This window comes from Thermobia domestica, chromosome 12 (genome assembly GCF_964235325.1).
Source record: "Thermobia domestica chromosome 12, izTheDome1.hap1.1, whole genome shotgun sequence".
Taxonomy (NCBI): domain Eukaryota; kingdom Metazoa; phylum Arthropoda; class Insecta; order Zygentoma; family Lepismatidae; genus Thermobia; species Thermobia domestica.
This window is the reverse complement of record NC_137465.1, coordinates 28340870-28358712: the sequence shown is the minus strand read 5'-3', so window position 1 is coordinate 28358712 and position 17843 is coordinate 28340870. Positions and strand designations below refer to the sequence as shown.

Below are 17843 nucleotides of genomic sequence, written 5' to 3'. Positions count from 1 at the left end.
TTTTTTTTTCTTTTTGTCAAGAAAATTCTCAACTCCACATATCCTTTTCATACCAGTAACACGGCGATATTAGGTATCTTACCCAGAAACTCTACTAATGAAGTGACGCGTGAAATAATTTGGAATTAGCCTATTATAAATAACTATGTCGAAAGAAATTTGTGAAGTACAAATTAACAAAATAATTTGTCAGTGTAGCGATCCGCAAGAATCGGCAGAACACGAGATGAGACTTAAGGGTTTATCATCTCGTCTACTGAAATTTATGTCTTGTCTCTCGAATTTCCACGCGAGACTAGAATAATACGAAATAAAATCGTAAGAAAAATATAGAGTGCTAGAAATTTCAACATTTTGATAATCGTACAACAAAACTTATAAGTTATGGCGGAAACTACTGACAATCGGACAAGAGAGACGGTAAAATGAGGAGACAATGTTCTTTTTTGTCTCTTTGAGTTACCCAACTTTGAAGTAGTGTTGCCAATTTGGGGAGAAAGTCGCTAGAGTACGTTTGTTTTATCTTGGCACGCTTCCGCCGAAAGGATGAATCTGTCTGCAACGCGTTCTTCCCACGCCACGGTTATGTTGTGAGTTACAATACGCTAGGAAACAACAAAACGCTACACCACTCTCAAATCACTGTAACACACTTGTTTGCGTGTGGCAACTAAGCACTTCAACTACCCGCCAAATAGCAATGACCTCATTTGATGGGCTGGCTGACAACTAACGTCACCTACACGACAAAGCCAATAAGGCGTCTATTGGATTAAAACGTTCACGTGAGTGCTAGCAGAAAATATTTAAAAGCCAACCAAGTGCATTGGTGGGAAATGTGCCAAGATAAAACAAACATACTTTAAATCTAGGGGATTCAATCTCCACGATAGCGACAAAAATTAATGTTTTTCGATTGGCGACTTTTTTTTGATGATTTTTGAATGACGAGTTATTGACTTACATACAAATCTAGCGACTTTTTGCTGCAAACAACCTGTTAATCTGTAGAGAACAGCGTTGCCAGATCTAGCATAATGATGCTAGATCTAGCATAATTCGCATGTCTTTAGCATCTATCATCTTGCTTTTGGCATCCTGCCCAAATCTAGCATAATTTCAGCAAGTTTATCAAAAAGCCGCAAAACCTGGAGATGAGAAAGAAGTTGGTCGTGGGAAGAAAAAGAACGGCAGAAATGTATTCTCTCCCATTGATTCATAGAGTCGGTAAACCATAAAGGCAGTCTCATTTTCCGAAGTAAGTTAGAAACGGCTTTCTAATCCTGTAACTGCGAGACATGGGTGGAGCTATGGGGGCCATTCTCCCCCCAACGTTTTGACAACTTCACCGTCTTTATTTCTGACTTCATGGCCATCTTTATTCCTGAAATGAAAGGTCCGAGACCGACCAAAAATCTGCCCACCAGCAGACAATTCCCAACTCCGTTTATGCTGCGAGGTAATTTTCTTTCAAAATATGTAAACAAACACTTTGCATTCATTTATACGATATATACGCCATTGAGTCTGGCAACGACTGCACTAGTTTAGTTGAATTAAAGCTTTGGTGGCGTATTGAGTTCTATCCACACATTCTTGCGCTCTGCGTATTTTAAGTTACGTTATCGTATCTCAACTTTGTGTATTTTACTTTTAAAACTCCTGAATTAGTAATTACGAGTATCTAGCATAATTTGACCAAATCTAGCATAATTTCGATCAGGTTTTGGAATAATTCCGAGCTGTGAGTCTGGCAACGCTGGTAGAGAAGCATTATTAGTTCAAAGCAATTACGTTCCTTTTTTCTGTTTGTTTCAATCAGCACTAAGTGATGACGAGTTAGGGAATACAGCGTAACTATCGTCAATAATTTTGCATTGCTATCTGTCCGAGAGAACAATTCCAGCCTGCATGTCCTTTAGTTTGCAGAATTTCCTTTGAGAGGCACAAGTAATGCAGCGTTACCGATAGCAACGAGACAAGCTATAGATACGTAAATAATTTGTCCTTTGGGATTCTTGTTTATTATTCTGCACTTTTCCTTTTTTTTTTTTTAAAAAAAAAAGCATAACGTAAGTACTGTAGGGTTAATTATTTCGAAACTATTACGATTCCAAAATATGAACAAAAGTGCCGGAAACAATGTGAAATTATCCCTGAATTCAAGGATTGGTTGCGTCCTGTTGACAAAAATGTGAAAGAACATATTGTTTATTTACATCTACAACTTTAAAACAATGGTTATAATTATAGTAGAAGTGGGTTATTCCGATCGATTTCGGAAGACGGGTGATTCAAATCGGAAGCAATAACTTCGCGACAAATGCTGCCATGTGACTGAGATTGAATACGACGTCAGTGTAGAGTGGAGTGTCCAACGTCAGTGACATTTAAGTGTGAGCGTAGAATATTTCCGAGACAGGAGCAATTGACAGTAAATATTACCTTGTAGACCGTGGAGTTATATTTTTATAATGACGTCTGGAAGTAGTATGTGATAACATACGCCTTGTGATACGAGTGGGACTAATGCAGAGATCCTTATATGAACAATGTGCAACAGGGACGTACGGAAGGGGGGGACACGGGGGTCCGGACCCCCCCCGAAATTTCGACTTTTTAAAAATTTAGCCTAATTTTAGGGGCAATTTTAGCAATTTTAATATAAAATAGCTTCATATTTAGTTTGAACCCCCCCCCGAAATAAATTCCTGGGTACGCTACTGATGTGCAATATGACCAGTGTTGCCACAGTCCTAGCTCTGGAGTGGGCTGAAAAATAGTACCAAATTGAAACAAAAAGGGCTGAATTATTTTTTATATATACTAGTGTAATATATGGTTCTATAACATGAAACTAAAAGAGGTAAAGTTCTAGAACACTTCCTCCCCTCTTTTCCAAGATTCCAAATCAAGAAAGTGCTCTTCTTAAAAATTAATTTTTAAAAACATCCAAATTGGGGACTCCGAATAACCATGAAAGTAGATGAAACTTTTCCCGCACGTAGGAAGTATAACAGAGGCCGCAAATTAAAAGGGAAAAACAGTTATCTTCCGTATGCATTGTAAGGAAACCAAGCGCATCTCTATTTCAAAGTGACCAATGAACCGAAACAGTACTATGGACATATATGAAAAAAAAAATATATAAAACAAGGGACAAATCAATCATCTCCGAGTTCGTGTGTAAACAGTACATTATAATAAAATATTAAAATATAAATTGTTGCACCATATTCTCGCTTATTTCACGACCAAAGGTTGATAATAGACACACAAAGTTCGTAGCGTTATGCGGTGCAACGTCACAGAATGAATGTTCAACAGAATTTTTTTTTAAAGAGTTTAACTCACAGTATAAGTAACGTGAGATGTAGGAGAAGTCTTACTGACACTTTTGAAAATGTGACAAGTATTCGTTAAATGGTGCTGAATTGGGTAGAATTGTACCAACTTTTTCACAAAAGCAGTGTTGCCACAATTCTAGCTCTGGAGTGGGCTGAAAAATAGTACCAAATTGAAACAAAAGGGGCTGAATTAGGACTAGCTCGGGAGAGTAATGCTCCCGAAAGTAGAAACGAGAAACACATTTCTGATTGGTTGGCGTTATTCACTTCTTGCCACGTTGCATTCAAATAGCAGACAACAAACACAATCTCTGATACGCTGTTGTCATCCTTAGTGGCCGAGTGGGCTAGTGCTATATGCTAGTAATAAAATACTCTTTTGGCGCGAGTTCAAACCCCGCCCGAGGAAAGTTTTTTTTTTACATTTCTTTTTACATTTTTATGACACTTATTAAATTAAAATAATATGAAAATAATACTTAAAAAAGTGATTTATTTATTTTTATGCAGATAAGTAGTTGTAGTACTTATGCCCTTGTACTCCATGATATAGGGTCGTTTTGTTCCCCATTTACTTCATGATATAAATTTTGTGACCAACTTAAAACAACTGGCTAGGACAGCGCGTAAAACAGCTGTCTAGAGTAGCGCGCGGAAAAACGTACTTCCGGGAGTATTACTCTCCCGAGCGGGTCGTGCTGAATTCATTATTTTATACTAGTGTAATACATGGTTCTGTAACACGAAACTAAAAGAGGCAAAGTTCGAGAACACTCCTTTCCCCCTCTTCCAAGAGTACCAATCAAGAAAGTACTCTTTTTAAAAAAATACTTTTTAAAAAGAGCCAAATAGAAGGACCCCCGAACAACCATGGAAGTAGATGAAACTTTTCTCGCACGAAGGAAGTATAACAGAGACAACAAATTAAAAGGAGAAACGGTTTTCTTCTTCAGTATGTGTTATAAGAAATCGAATCGCTTCTATTTCATAGTGACCAATAAGCCAAAACGGTATTATGACCATACATGAAAAAATATATAAAACGGGGAACAAATCAATCATCTCCGAGTTCGTGTGTAAACAGTACGTTATAATAAAAATATTAAAATATAAATTATTGCACCTTATTCTCGCTTACTTCACTACCGAAGGAGATTGTAAGAAGATTATAAGGTAAGTAAACTGACATTTTTAAAAAAAACGTAAAACCAGTCCAGGTTCCTAAAACCTTCCCTGAAAGACATCACAACACATTATTAATAATTTTAAGTCACAATAGTATCTATGGTGCTGAATTGGGTAGAATTGTACCAAATTTTTCACAAAAGGGGCTGAAAATGCCAGCGTGGTACCAACGGGCCGATGAATGACAAAAAGGGCTGAATTTGGTACAATTGTACCAAGTGTGGCAACACTGCACAAAAGGGGCTGAAAATGCCAGCGTGGTACCAACGGGCCAATGAATGAGAAAAAGGGCTGAATTTGATACAATTGTACCAAGTGTGGCAACACTGAATATGACTCAGAACGCAATGCCGGCTGCAGTGTTGCCAACCCAATGTTCAAAAGTATCTATCAATGTCGGTCGATTCCAATCGGCTTTTTGCGGTTGATTTCGATCGCGTGTACAAGTAGTTTATACAATTGTTCTATTGGAATAAAGTATTTCATCATAAATACTACACAAGGGAATCTATTTTTCTCGTTGCAGATGGGAAAGTACATCAGGGTAAAAGAAAAACGCTGAAGTGATGACGATATGAAGAAAGCCATTCAATCCGTATGGAGTGGCTTGGCATTAAAGGCAGCTGTCATGAGGTTCCATATTCCTTATACTACCCTCCAGAATAGATTTGCACAAACAATGGGTCGTAAACAGAACACATGAAAAGATTGGAGCTATGCAAATGTTTACAGCTGATCAAGAGAAAACGTTGAAACAACGCATGATCAGGTTGGCGAAGTTCGGGCGTAGTCTTACATGAAAGGATATCAGGAAAGCTGCATATGCTTTTGTAGTAGCTAATGACATTCCTAACAGATTCAGTGCGGTAAAACAAATTGCAGAAAAAGATTGGTTGAATGCATTTTTAACTGTCATCCTGACTTGAACATTTGTAAACTACAGGGATTATCGGAAGCTCGAAGTGCTGGACTGAACAAAAGAAGTAGACAGATATTTCGCTATCCTGAAAGAAATATTGGCATCACTTAGTCTGATGAACTCTCGTCAATCGATATACAACTGTGACGGAACTGGTATCCCACTAAATAATCCGACACAGCCCATAGTAACTCTTGCATGTAGTATCCAGAACATGTGTGGAAAGGGCTGGAAAATGTTACCATTTCCAAACGCTACTGGAGATTTCATTCTGACCTTTGTTATATTCAAAGAGAAGAAACGTTCTTCTGTTGACATGCAACTTGGGTTTCCAAATGGAACAAAAGTCACAACTACTGAATCCGGCTGGATCACAGAAGCTGCATTTCTTAAAACAGCATGACTGAAAGCTGCTACACCGGCAAACACTGAGAGTGCCTTTTGATCAACTGGCATTTTCCCATTCAATTCAGTCTTCCTTAATTATCGCCCCTTTTACAGATTCTATCCATACCAGACACGCTGAAACATCGACTTCCTCAATCATCACAACTGGACCTAATGTCGAAGACCTCCCTTAGACTACTGTGAAGGAAACACTGCCGGAAGCAATCAGTCTAGCCCTATCTACAATATCATCAGGTGCGTCATTGAAGGACATTCTTCCATCATCCAAAAAAAGGGAACATGCCAATTTTACACCCACGAAGTCCGAAACAAAGTGCCACTGTCTTGACATCAGTATATCATATTGCTGCACTGAAGTTAAAATCTGGTGGGAAGAGTTTGCTTGCCCTCACTAAACACAAATCAAAGACGCAATCAGGCAAGTCTACGTGGACTAAGAAATGATTTCTAGACACTCTTGATGACACGGTCGATGACTCCGATTCTTCGTACGAACCATCTGCCATGAAGTCCGCATTTGCATTCTTGCAACGGAGACCTGCACACGATTTCTGCAACTGGACTGGATTCAGTATCAAGGTAAAGGACGCGAATGGTACCACAAAGGTTGAGTGGGATCCAAGGGTAAAATGCAGTTTGTTTGCGGTATTGAATCTAAAAACGTCTAACATCTTTGATATTCGATTATCATTTTCGCCTCCATGTTATAGGATAGTTACGTTTATTATTAGCACATTACAAATTGTGTTCGTTTACGTGTTCTAAGCTATCATTTCTATTTATTGTATGTTCTATCAGGCACGTAGCCAAGGGGTGGGTCCGCAACCCCCCCCTCCTTCGGAGCCAGAAATGAAAAAAAATGAGGAAGGATGAAACAAAAAGAAACGAGAAAAAGAAAAATATAAATATAAATTAAAAATATAAAGCTATAGAAAGCGTTTGGTTACTCTTTCTTATGAGGAGCTTCGTGTGAAGGAAACGGGGGGAAGGGGGTCAAGTTGAAAATGGATATTATTATAACGGAGCATTCCGAATTTCATCCAGGTAAATACTAATCCTATGGACTACAAATGACCATAAACCGGTTCGATAAGATAGACTCTCAGGTAGAACTTAAGAAATGTCCACAATCACCAATAACATGAACCTATGGTAACGTAGATTCCAGTTACACTTGTTAAAGAAATTTTCAATTTCGCGGCAACACTAATCCATTTTATAGGATGTCTTTACTGCCAAAAGAAGTTTCGTTGCTATCTTTGACGGCATTAAACGAAGATAAGAAAACTAAGATAAAAAAAGACAAGAGAACCGAGTTCGAATTACCTCGGAAGTCTACCTTTTTCAATACTTTTTAAAAAAAATATTCTTTTACTTGAGATTTCTTCATAGTTTGTTATTACAATACTTACTAACATTTCCTCATATTATTGACCTAACAAAAGTATGGCAGTATGGTTATGTTGCCAGTAAAATAGTTTAGATTGATCGAGTCCCTGATGTGTAACCACAGTATTTCGCCACGGACCCCCCCCCATTACGAAATCCTGGCCGAACGAACCAATGAGTATATGTTGCCAGCAAGTAGTTTAGAATGATCGAGCCCCTGGTGTGATAACCACAGTGTTTCGCCACGGACCCCTCTATTAAGAAATCCTGGCTACGTGCCTGGTTCTATGTTATCATTTTCATTACTTGTTTGTACAGTGATATTTCCATGTTGTATGTTTAATATTAAACATAATAATGTAGCATGGTTTGTTTTGTGTAGTGATCGAAGTCACCCACCTGTGTGTCGGAATCACCCGCGATCGACAATAGGCATTTACAATTTTCTATATACATAATATATGACGTGCTGGCTTACTCAGTACTATTTGGGGAATTTTGGAGGACATATCAAGGTATGTCATTGTAATTTGTTTTAGTAAATTGCGTTTGTTATATTCAGCTCAGAGCTGTTTGTCCCCAAGATGATTAGAATCAGCCTCCTTTACTCTAGCTGATTTGAGGGGGCCGCGGTGGCTCAGTGGTAGAGCGTTCACCTCTGATGCTTGGGGTCCCGGGTTCGATTCCGACCCCCGCTAAGTGAACTTTGTGGTGGACAAACACCGTGTGCGTGGGTTTTCTCGGGTTCTCCCGTTTCCTCCCACTTTCTTCATTCCACCATTTTCATTCATTACTCATTATCACCGTCTCCTTTAGCCTAACCGGCATAACCGTGGGACGTAACACTCAAAGATTTCATTTCATTTCTAACTGATTTGAAGAATAACTTTTTTAAGCGACTTTTCACACAAAATTGGAGTCATTTCACCTCTCGTTTAGCGACTTTTTGTGCGAACATTTTGGCAACACTGCTTTGAGGTCAGTAATTTAGTTTATGTTTTGTTGCCCATCATCAGCAAATCCCATTCTTCCACTTATTTAAACACTAGCGAAAGTAATATTATATATATATACGTAACTATTTGCTACCTATAAAATAATAGTTTTTTTTTGTGTGTGTGTGTTGTCGGTGTGACTCATTCTGAAAGAATAAGTGGTCAATTCGATTATGATGTTATTCGCTTAGAGGGCAAACAAGCAAAGACGAAACTCACTTCAGAAACATTGATTAGCTTATTAAGTAGTATTTTGTATTCTGTATCAAATTACACAAACATATTAAGATATTATTCTTTCTGAACTATCTGGAAAAAGAAAACAAGGGATGGGACTAATAAACATCTAAGGCTCGAATACAAGAAGTTTGTTGTTCTCATATTTCAGATTTAAATATGTAAGTAAATCAACGTTTAGAGAGAAATATTAAGATTCTGATGATAATATTTATAATTATTTCACGACAGAAAAATACTACTTAAGATTTGATAACAGGTTTCGTACGTTGGTCTAAATCCGCGATAGCTCTGCTCTTCGGAGTGAAGTTTCAGGGTTCAGCGTTCAGGGCACGAATTCCCTTTAAATTCCGAATTATAGTAACCATGGTGAATCCTAAAGCTTGACCTAGATTTACCAATTTCATCGTGCAATATAACGCAAGGGTGTGTCCCGGTCGTCAACCCCCACGCATGAAATGTTGCCAGTGTCATCTTCTGAGGACGCAGTGTTATCGGATCGCCGCTAAGTTTCGTTTTTTGTTATTGTTTTATATTTTTGCTGTTATTATTATTATCATTTAATACGAATAACTTTTAGTGTTATAGTTCTTTAAAGTTTTTTTTTTTTTTTTTTGTCGCTCGTTTGGCAGCGTTCTTGGTGCACTTTTGCTGTTTCACTTTTTCTTAAATGTGCTTTCGGAAGGCAGCTACACGAATCGTACCGAATTCTCCCGATCCATCACACGAGAGGGAAAGCAGTTCTGTGATTCGTGTAAAATCCAGACTTCACGAGTCGTTGCTATCACTATAGTTATGTTAGGATATCAAGACATGATGTTCCGTAGTAGTAATTGCATGACTTGGCCTCACTTTTTGGCCCCTGGGTCCCTGCCTCAGGACCCATGGTCCCTGGCCCAGGGTCAATGACCTAGGGGTACCATGGCCCACCCCCTAAAATTTGGCAGGGGTACATAGGACCACCCCCAGGACCCATGGTCCCTGGCCCGTGTCAATGACCTAGGGGTACTTAGGACCACCCCTCTAGATTTTGGCAGGGGTACATAGGACCACCCTTAAATTTTGGAAATTGCCAAATCTAAAAATTGGGTGTGGTAGCCTAGGACCACAGTATGTACCTCTATCAGTATTGGGTGTCTATGTCGTTCCCTTTTATGGGTAAAAAATTGCCAAAAAAATTCAAATTTCTGGGGTTTTTTGACCTAATTTATCCCCTTTGATGAGGTATTATTATCCTATATGATTATATGGGCGTATACAGGGATTCATTACCTTTCATAAGACATGGGTATATTAATGCACCCCTTTAATTTTTGGGAGGGGTACCTTGGCCCACCCCTTCAATTTTGGAAATTGCCCAATTTCAACATTGGGTATTATAGTATAGAACCCTAGTATGTATTACTATAAATTTGGGTGGTCCACTTCGTTCCCTTTTAGGGGTACAAAATTGCCAAAATTTTAGTACAACCACGTGTTTGGTTTTTTTTTTTGGTTCATTTTTATTCCCTTGGATGAGGTCCTATTACCTTATATGGGTGTATACAGGTGTTTATTTCCTATTGTAAGACATAGGTACATTTGTTCACCCCTTTAAATTTGGCAGGAGTGCCTTGGCCCACCCCTTCAATTTTGGAAATTGCCCAATTTAAACATTTTGGTACAATAGTATGTATTACTATAAATTTGGGTGGTCCACTTCGTTCCCTTTTTAGGGGTACAAAATTGCCAAATTTTAGTACAACCACGTGTTTGGTTTTTGGCTCATTTTATTCCCTTGGATGAGGTCCTATTACCTTATATGGGTGTATACAGGTGTTTATTTCCTATTGTAAGACATAGGTACATTTGTGCACCCCGGTAGGGGTACCTTGGCCCACCCCTTTAATTTTGGAAATTGCCCAATTTAAACATTTGGTATTATAGTATAGGACACTAATATAGATCACTATAAATTTCGGTGGTCTATCTCGTTCCCTTCCAGGGGTACAAAATTGCCAAATTTTTAGTACAACCACGTGTTTGGTTTTTGACCTAATTCATTTCCTTGGATGAGATCCTATTACCTTATATGGTTATATGACCATGTATAGGAGTCCATTCCCTATTATGAAACATAAGTACATATGTGCACCCCCGGGAATGGTACCTTGGCCCGCCCCTTAAGTTTTTAGAAATTGCCAAATTTAAACATTTGGTATCATAGTACTGGACCCTAATATATATTACTACAAAATTTGGGTGGTCCACCTCGTTCCCTTTTAGGGTGCATTTTGTTCCGCTTTAGGAGTGAACCTTGCAATCGTCCCGAGTTTGATTCTTGGAAATGTTGAATTTAACGTCCCCGCGAAAACGGTGAGAGATGATAGGACGAAACATGAACTTACTTGACTGAGGATTGAAGCAGGGACCTCATACAGTAGAGACAAGCACTGAGCCATCGTACACGTGTGTTGATTACTATGCAATGGTCCCGAGTTTGATTCTAGGTGTTAGTTTCAGGAAATGTTAACGTTCCCTTGAAACGATGATGAGAAATGAGAAAACATCATAAACTTACTTGCTTGCGGATTGAAGCAGAGACCTCACACATCAGAAATAAGAGCTGAGTCACCATGGCCCATTGAGAAGTTCAGTTTGTTGATTACTATGTCATGGTCCCGAGTTCGATTTTTTGTGTTAGTTTTAAGAAATGTTGAGTTTAACGTCCCCTTGAAACGATGATGAAAAAATGATAGGAGGAAACATGAACTTACTTCGTTGTGGATTGAAGCGCTGAGCCGCCGTACTCCATTCAGTGCGAACAGTTTCGCGTATGAAAAGAAGACGAGCAGATTATGTTACATTACACATTTCAGTGCGAGCAGTTTATACTAGGTTTATGTTTCATATAGAAAGATAGAAGATCTGCGTTGTCATCTTTTTTACTTCGTGTGCAACTTTGACCTTGAAGAAAACCTTGTTGACTCAGTGCTAGCATTGACGTATACACACAATCTTATTGTTTAGTTGGCTGTATTTAGAGATGAATCAGACATGTAAGGTTGCTGGTTCGAATCTAGTTGTGTTCGCTGTAACTCAGGGTCTGAGCGATACTTACCGAAATTTTTCCAGTGTTGCCAACACTATCAGAATGAATCGATTCATTTAGTCGGAGCAGTTTCGTGACGAAAACTGATTTTTGTTTTGCACACAAAAAATTTTCTGAAACAGAATTTTGTTTGTACATAAAATTTTTTTTCTGAAACAGAATTTTGTTTGTACATAAAAATTTTTCTGAAACAGTTTTTGTTTTGTACACACAAAAAAATTTCTGAAACAGAATTTTGTTTTCGTACACAAAAAATTTTTCTGCAAACATTTTTTTTTCGTACACAAAAATTTTCTGAATCAGTTTTTTTTTTCGTACACTAAAAATTTTCTGAAACAAAAATTTAGTTTGATTTTTTTTTCGCAAAACATTGATTTATTTTATCGGTAAACTGATTCAGAAAAAAGAAATTGAAATCGCAGTACAGGAAAAAGAATTTGATTTTAGGATGTGAAATAAAAACACAGAATCATGTTTTTGTACATTTATTTTTAGCATGTGAAATAGAATACAGAATTTCTTTTTTCTTCAAAGGAAGACGTGTCCGTGACGGGTACAAATTCTGTAAAGAGAAAATAAAACATATGAATATACATGGTAATATTTATTTTGTTTCCTGTGAAAGAAGAAAAACAGATTATTAACATCGAACTAACTGATCAAGAGAGAGTGAGGTGAGAAAAGAAACGCAAATGTGACGTACCTGAATTCCTTTTTTTTTCTCCACGGGTTTCTGCAAGGTGATGTCATCTGAGTTTTTGTCTTCGCTGTGGCCTTGTTGAAGCATGTCCCGTGTTGCGTTGATTCTTTGCCCCGTCTTTGGGAGGTGATGTTGGTGGGATTAGGGGAAAATATGGCTGTTATTCTGTTCTGGCTTTTTTATACCCATAGGGCAATGTCTCGTATGTGTCTGGTATTAATCGGCGTTTTTTATAGTTGAAACTGTACTTCTTTTCTTCAGGTTTTGTGACAAGATGATGATCGTGGGTTCTGTAAATTTTGTGCGGCGTGCTAATGGAGATTTTTTCACTCGATTGATTTATGATCATTTGCTCCAGACTATTGAAATTTAACTTTTGACTTGCAGTATAATTGAGTGTGAATCCACGAATTTTGCATACATAACTGGTTGATTTCGTGTCGGGGTTGTAGATTTCCAAGGCGTACTGTTTTGGGCCACCAGACACGAATTTTTTAATGTATGCTTTTGGTCCAATTGATTCAAGTTCATTTGACATTGAACCAAGAAATACTTCTGGTTCTATTGTGGGCTGTGATGGTCGCTGCGTGAATATCACTGAATCTGTATCGAAATATAGTACTCTTTCTTGCAGAAGTTCTAAATATTTGTAGAGTTCCAGACGAGCTTGACACGTTGTAAATGCTCCAAGGACAACATTAGCATTGTGATTTTGTACTGGAACATCATCTTCATACTGCCAATAAAGGTATAACATCGAATCGTTAACAGGTAAAATTTGGTTGACTTTTATGTCTGGAGCAGTTAATTTCTGATACAGTTCTTTGGGGTCGTTAATGATGGTCGTTTGGCTGAAATTGTCTCTTATAGCGAGTCGTCCCCAGAAGGCATTCAAACAGAGCTTTGCAAGACTACGACGTGCTGAATTTGTCATTATATTTGCTGCATCTAAAGTTATGCCTTCCCGTTGTTGTACCACTTGGATATACTGCTGCTTTTCTTCTTCGGTGACGCAATTGGCAGGCCAACCAGAAGCTTCCAGCTTAGATTTCAAAAATGTATTAATGTATTCGCTGAATAATCCGCCAGTCTTGGTTTCTGGATCATATACGGTGATGTCGTAATCCCAAATTTCGTAAATTTCAATGACTTGATACCCAAGTTCAATGGCTTTTTGAATTTCATAGGACACCCATGTTCCTGTTAGACTTCGTTCACTGTCCGAATGTGTACATTCAGAATCTTGATTTAATGCTGTGGCACAGGCAGCACAAAGTGGAAACAACAACTTCTTATTTGAACGAAATGGCAGCACTGGATGAAACACATTTCTGCTAGGCAAGATCTTCAACTTGACCAATCCGTTGACAGTTTGAATGTCGGGCATTTCTGGATCTCCCTGTAGATATATTCGTGGATGCCCTATTGGATACCGTCCACATTTATTCACATAAGGATACAGGGAGACGATATCCAAGAATTTTATTTCTTCGCCTTCATTTTCATTTGCGACGTGGTACAATTTAATGGCATTAACACGGCCACCATAGAAGCTGTCTCTTGGATTTAATGGTGTCTTATTAGTATAAGGATGTGTGCTTAAAGAAGAGGCCAATGCTGGATTGGATTTTAACACTTGACGAAATTCACATTCCCACATTTCATGTACTTTATATCCCATGGATCGTAATAACTTCATTTTACGCTGTGTTCTCTCGTAGCGATAGTTCATTGTTTCTTCGGAGTTCTCATAAATGGGTTGATCACGGCCTGTAGGGACACATAGAGGACAGCCGTGGAATCTGCACCCTTCAAATTCATACACGTGTTTCTCTTTAGTGTCAGGATCTTTGTAGTAACCGTCCAGATGAAAACCAGCAACATAAACTTCTTTTCCTCTCGCAGCATGTTGAATTGAATGACCCTCTTTTTCCTCCATGTAGGCAAGCCACTGCAAAGCAATCCGTGACTGATTGTTTCTGTGACGGTATCCACGTGCAGGGAGAATGCTAATAGTATTAGGTTTTAAGAAATTTCGTCGAAATACTAAATTGCACGCACTCGCCAAAGTGATAGCCTCCAGGAAAGGATTGACGTGAGTTTCTTGTTCAAAAGTGGTCATGAAAGATATACAAGCCAATCGAAGTACGTTGACGTCCTGGATACAATAGTTCACCAATTCTTTTTGGAAAATAAACGTATCGTTCTGGTGTTCGTTGTACCATGTCATGAATTTCTCTCGTTCATCCACTTTCATTTCATCTGCACCATAATAATGGATGTCCGGTAATTTTCCCACATACGTTTGATTTGCAGCAGTATTAAAAAAGTGTGGAAAATATCCTTTGGTCGCTGGTAAATGAAATGCCTTGGATAATTTACTTAAAGCCATTGGCATGAAATTTAAGGAGTCAATAAACGATAAGTGATTCACTTTCATGCTTAAAATTTTTGCTCCGTTCAAGATCAAAGTAGGTTTCAATTCATGTTCTTCCACTAAAGATTTAAGAATAAAATGACCATCATATCCCTTACAGTTATGTGCCAAAGATACAATAAGTTTGGTGTTGGGTCGTGGTTGACGTAAATACGCAAGAAAGGCATTGATCGGATCATCTTGAAACATATGTTCCCGCTGTCCACAAACTTCACACGGATGATGTATATCCTCATCTTGAACACAGTTGTAACATACTTGTTGGGCCACCAGTAAATTGGGCTTATGAATGAACGTGTCTTCATCGAAGAAAGTATCCTGTGTGGCTTCGATATCATAGAAGACAATCATAGCCTTCTTGGCATGTAACACTGATGGAACTCCAGGCTTTAATTGAGTCGTATCAGGCTTCATGTAGCATTGGTGGGTAGACGTAACATGTTTATGGCACACATTACAAAAATAATCAGTACAATCATGTTTTCTTTCCCCTGTATGGACAAACGAATAAATGCGTAGACATTTGGCACACTGTTTCACCATCTTGCATATTGGTTGGCCTTTATGGTATGGTACAGTCAGATGATTTGTATAGCATGTTTCACCATAAAATTCACGATTGCATTCTAGGCACTGCTTCTCCGTATTGGTCTTACTGCATGGCGGTTTCTGCAAACATTTCTCACACATGGCCGAACAGTTCTTGACGTGTGCATTACGATGATCATATTTTTTGTGGCATGCAGCACAATAGTAGTTGGTAGAAAAAACAGACGTTAATGACGTGATGATGTCATAATGAGAATTGATGCACATTAAATTGATTGGAATTTTGTCTTCGCCACCAGGCCCTTCATACAGAATATCTTCTCCTGAAAAGCTAGTGTATACGGTAAGTTTATAATTTGTCAAGTAGCGTTGCAATTGTCGTAATTCTTCCACGGATCCCCCATGCTCTAAATTCACTGATGATCTGGACAAAAGTTCATGTACGGCTGGAATAACAACACACTTTCTCTGGTTGTGATATTGTCTGTACAGTTTCTTATTTGTATCCTTATATTTCTTTAGGCCAATAGCAATCACAATCGCATACGCTAAACATTTCTTGTCGGTGTTTTTTACACGTAAAATGCCTTTCTTGCGTTTTAATAATTCGTCGTTTGATAAAAGACCTCGACGCACCAATCCAAATCCACGGGGCACATCCACATGATGAAAATGGACAATGAACGGTTCGTTCATGAGAAAACTATCGTTACTTTGAAGGATGCGATCAAAGGATGCCCATAAAGTCTCCAGTGTCAAATTACTTGCATGCCGGAAAGATAGATAAAATGGCTTGTTCTTCTCATCGTGGGATAAAATCGATAATCCAACCATCGATGATTCGTCGACGTTTTCCAATAAATAATCCAACATCTGTTGAAAGGAGGCCTGAACCCACTCCACAATATCGGTGCCACTGGTCGGAGCATTAATTTGAATTTCCAGCATTCGTCCTTCAAGATTAAAACGCCGATAATGTCTATTGATTTCTCGCAAGACAGTAAAGCCAGAAGTAGCCATATTCAAATAGGGAAAAAAGGTAAGGTAAGCAAAAAAAGGAATAGGCAAAGAAAAACAAATATCTAAAACGAAAAGAGAAAAAAAAGCACGAATTAAAATTGAATTCAGAGATCACTACGTTATCAAAATGACTACACGATCAATCCTAAAAGAATGATCATATCTCAAATAGTTCTACTACTGAAACGTTTTATTGTCGTCAAACCCGGACCAACATCAACATGTAAATGACCTAAGTTTCTGTAGTGATAAAAAGAATGAATGAAATTGTTTTTCTAACTGTGCTGAAAGAATCATTGTAGTAAGCATTTTTTCCTCTCACACTGAACTTTAAAACGTATGACGAACATGAAACGAAAACAAAATCTCATGCGCTTGCTTTTCTCGAGCTAAGGCAAGAAAGACTCGAATTCGTTTCTCGGCGGGAGATCAGATCCCACATTAAACTGTAGGTCCACGTCTCACGTTGTAGGGAACAAATTCGTGCGTAGTTTCTTTGTTTACTATCAGAAACTGAGCTAAGTGGTTAGCGTTACGCACCTCTGGCCCGGTTCAACACCCAGTATGCGATCAGATTCAACATTAAGCTGTATTCCTAGCCCCACTACTGAAGGGACGCTAAAACCAAAATCAACAAATTTCTCGTGCTTACTTCTAATGTCTGGGATGTGGCCCGGGTTCAACACCCAGTATGCGCTCAGATTCAACATTAAGCTGTATTCCTAGCACCCCACTACTGAAGGGACGCTAAACCAAAATCAACAAATTTCTTGTGCTTACTTCTAATGTGTGGGATTCCTAATTCGATCCCCGGTCAAGTTATTCTTCCATTTGCTAAATATTTCGTGTTAAAATAAAACAATGATAACAATGTTATCCTCATGCAAAAAAACACTCCATTGATGTTAAGAAAACGCAGTCGATACTTACCTCAAATTCAAGGAACGGAGTAAAGTCACGCTGTCACTAGAGGTACACCTACGTTCATTCAAGATCTTCGTGGAAGTAGGATTTGAAAATGAAATTAAGAAATTTATTTAGGTCTAAAACGTGTTCAACTATAAAGTGACATCACTATCAGCCAATCAGAAACGAGGAAAATGAATCAATGACATCACGGAGAACCAATGAAAACACAGCTTTCATCATGAGCCGAAACGTGATGTAAGAAGCAATCTGATTGGTTGTGACATTATTCACGTTTTTTCTCCTTACACATCAATCGTTACGACATCTAGTATCGCAATTTTGATAATGACATCATACCGTTGACTCGTTAGTTTCTTACGACATTCAAATTAACACATCTAAAATGTGATTCATTTTCCTTAAACTTGATTGAAAAAATGTAACACTCATCGATATGTTACGAAACTGTCTTTGACATAAATGTAAAGTTGAGCTTTAAAAGTCCGTCAGCTGAGAAAAAATGCTGATGTAGTAAAAGCAGATTCTGCAATTTCACAATAACAAGCTTCTATGCGTAACAACAAGCAGAAATGTGTAGTAATGTAACATAATCTGTTCATGTTCTTTTCATACGCAAAACTGCTCGCACTGAATGGA

General features: G+C 38.2%; 1 protein-coding gene across 1 annotated transcript in view; it reads right to left on the bottom strand.

The window, feature by feature from the left end:
- LOC145665908 (uncharacterized) overlaps positions 1–17843 on the bottom strand; it is a 41181-nt gene extending 23338 nt beyond the window's left edge. The window contains exons 1-2 of the mRNA XM_081733014.1: positions 17208–17843; positions 14807–16339 (exon numbers count right to left, since the gene is read on the bottom strand). Coding sequence (XP_081589140.1) covers positions 14807–16277 — 1471 coding nt within the window. The 5' untranslated portion in view covers positions 16278–16339; positions 17208–17843. The remainder of the gene's footprint in view (positions 1–14806; positions 16340–17207) is intronic.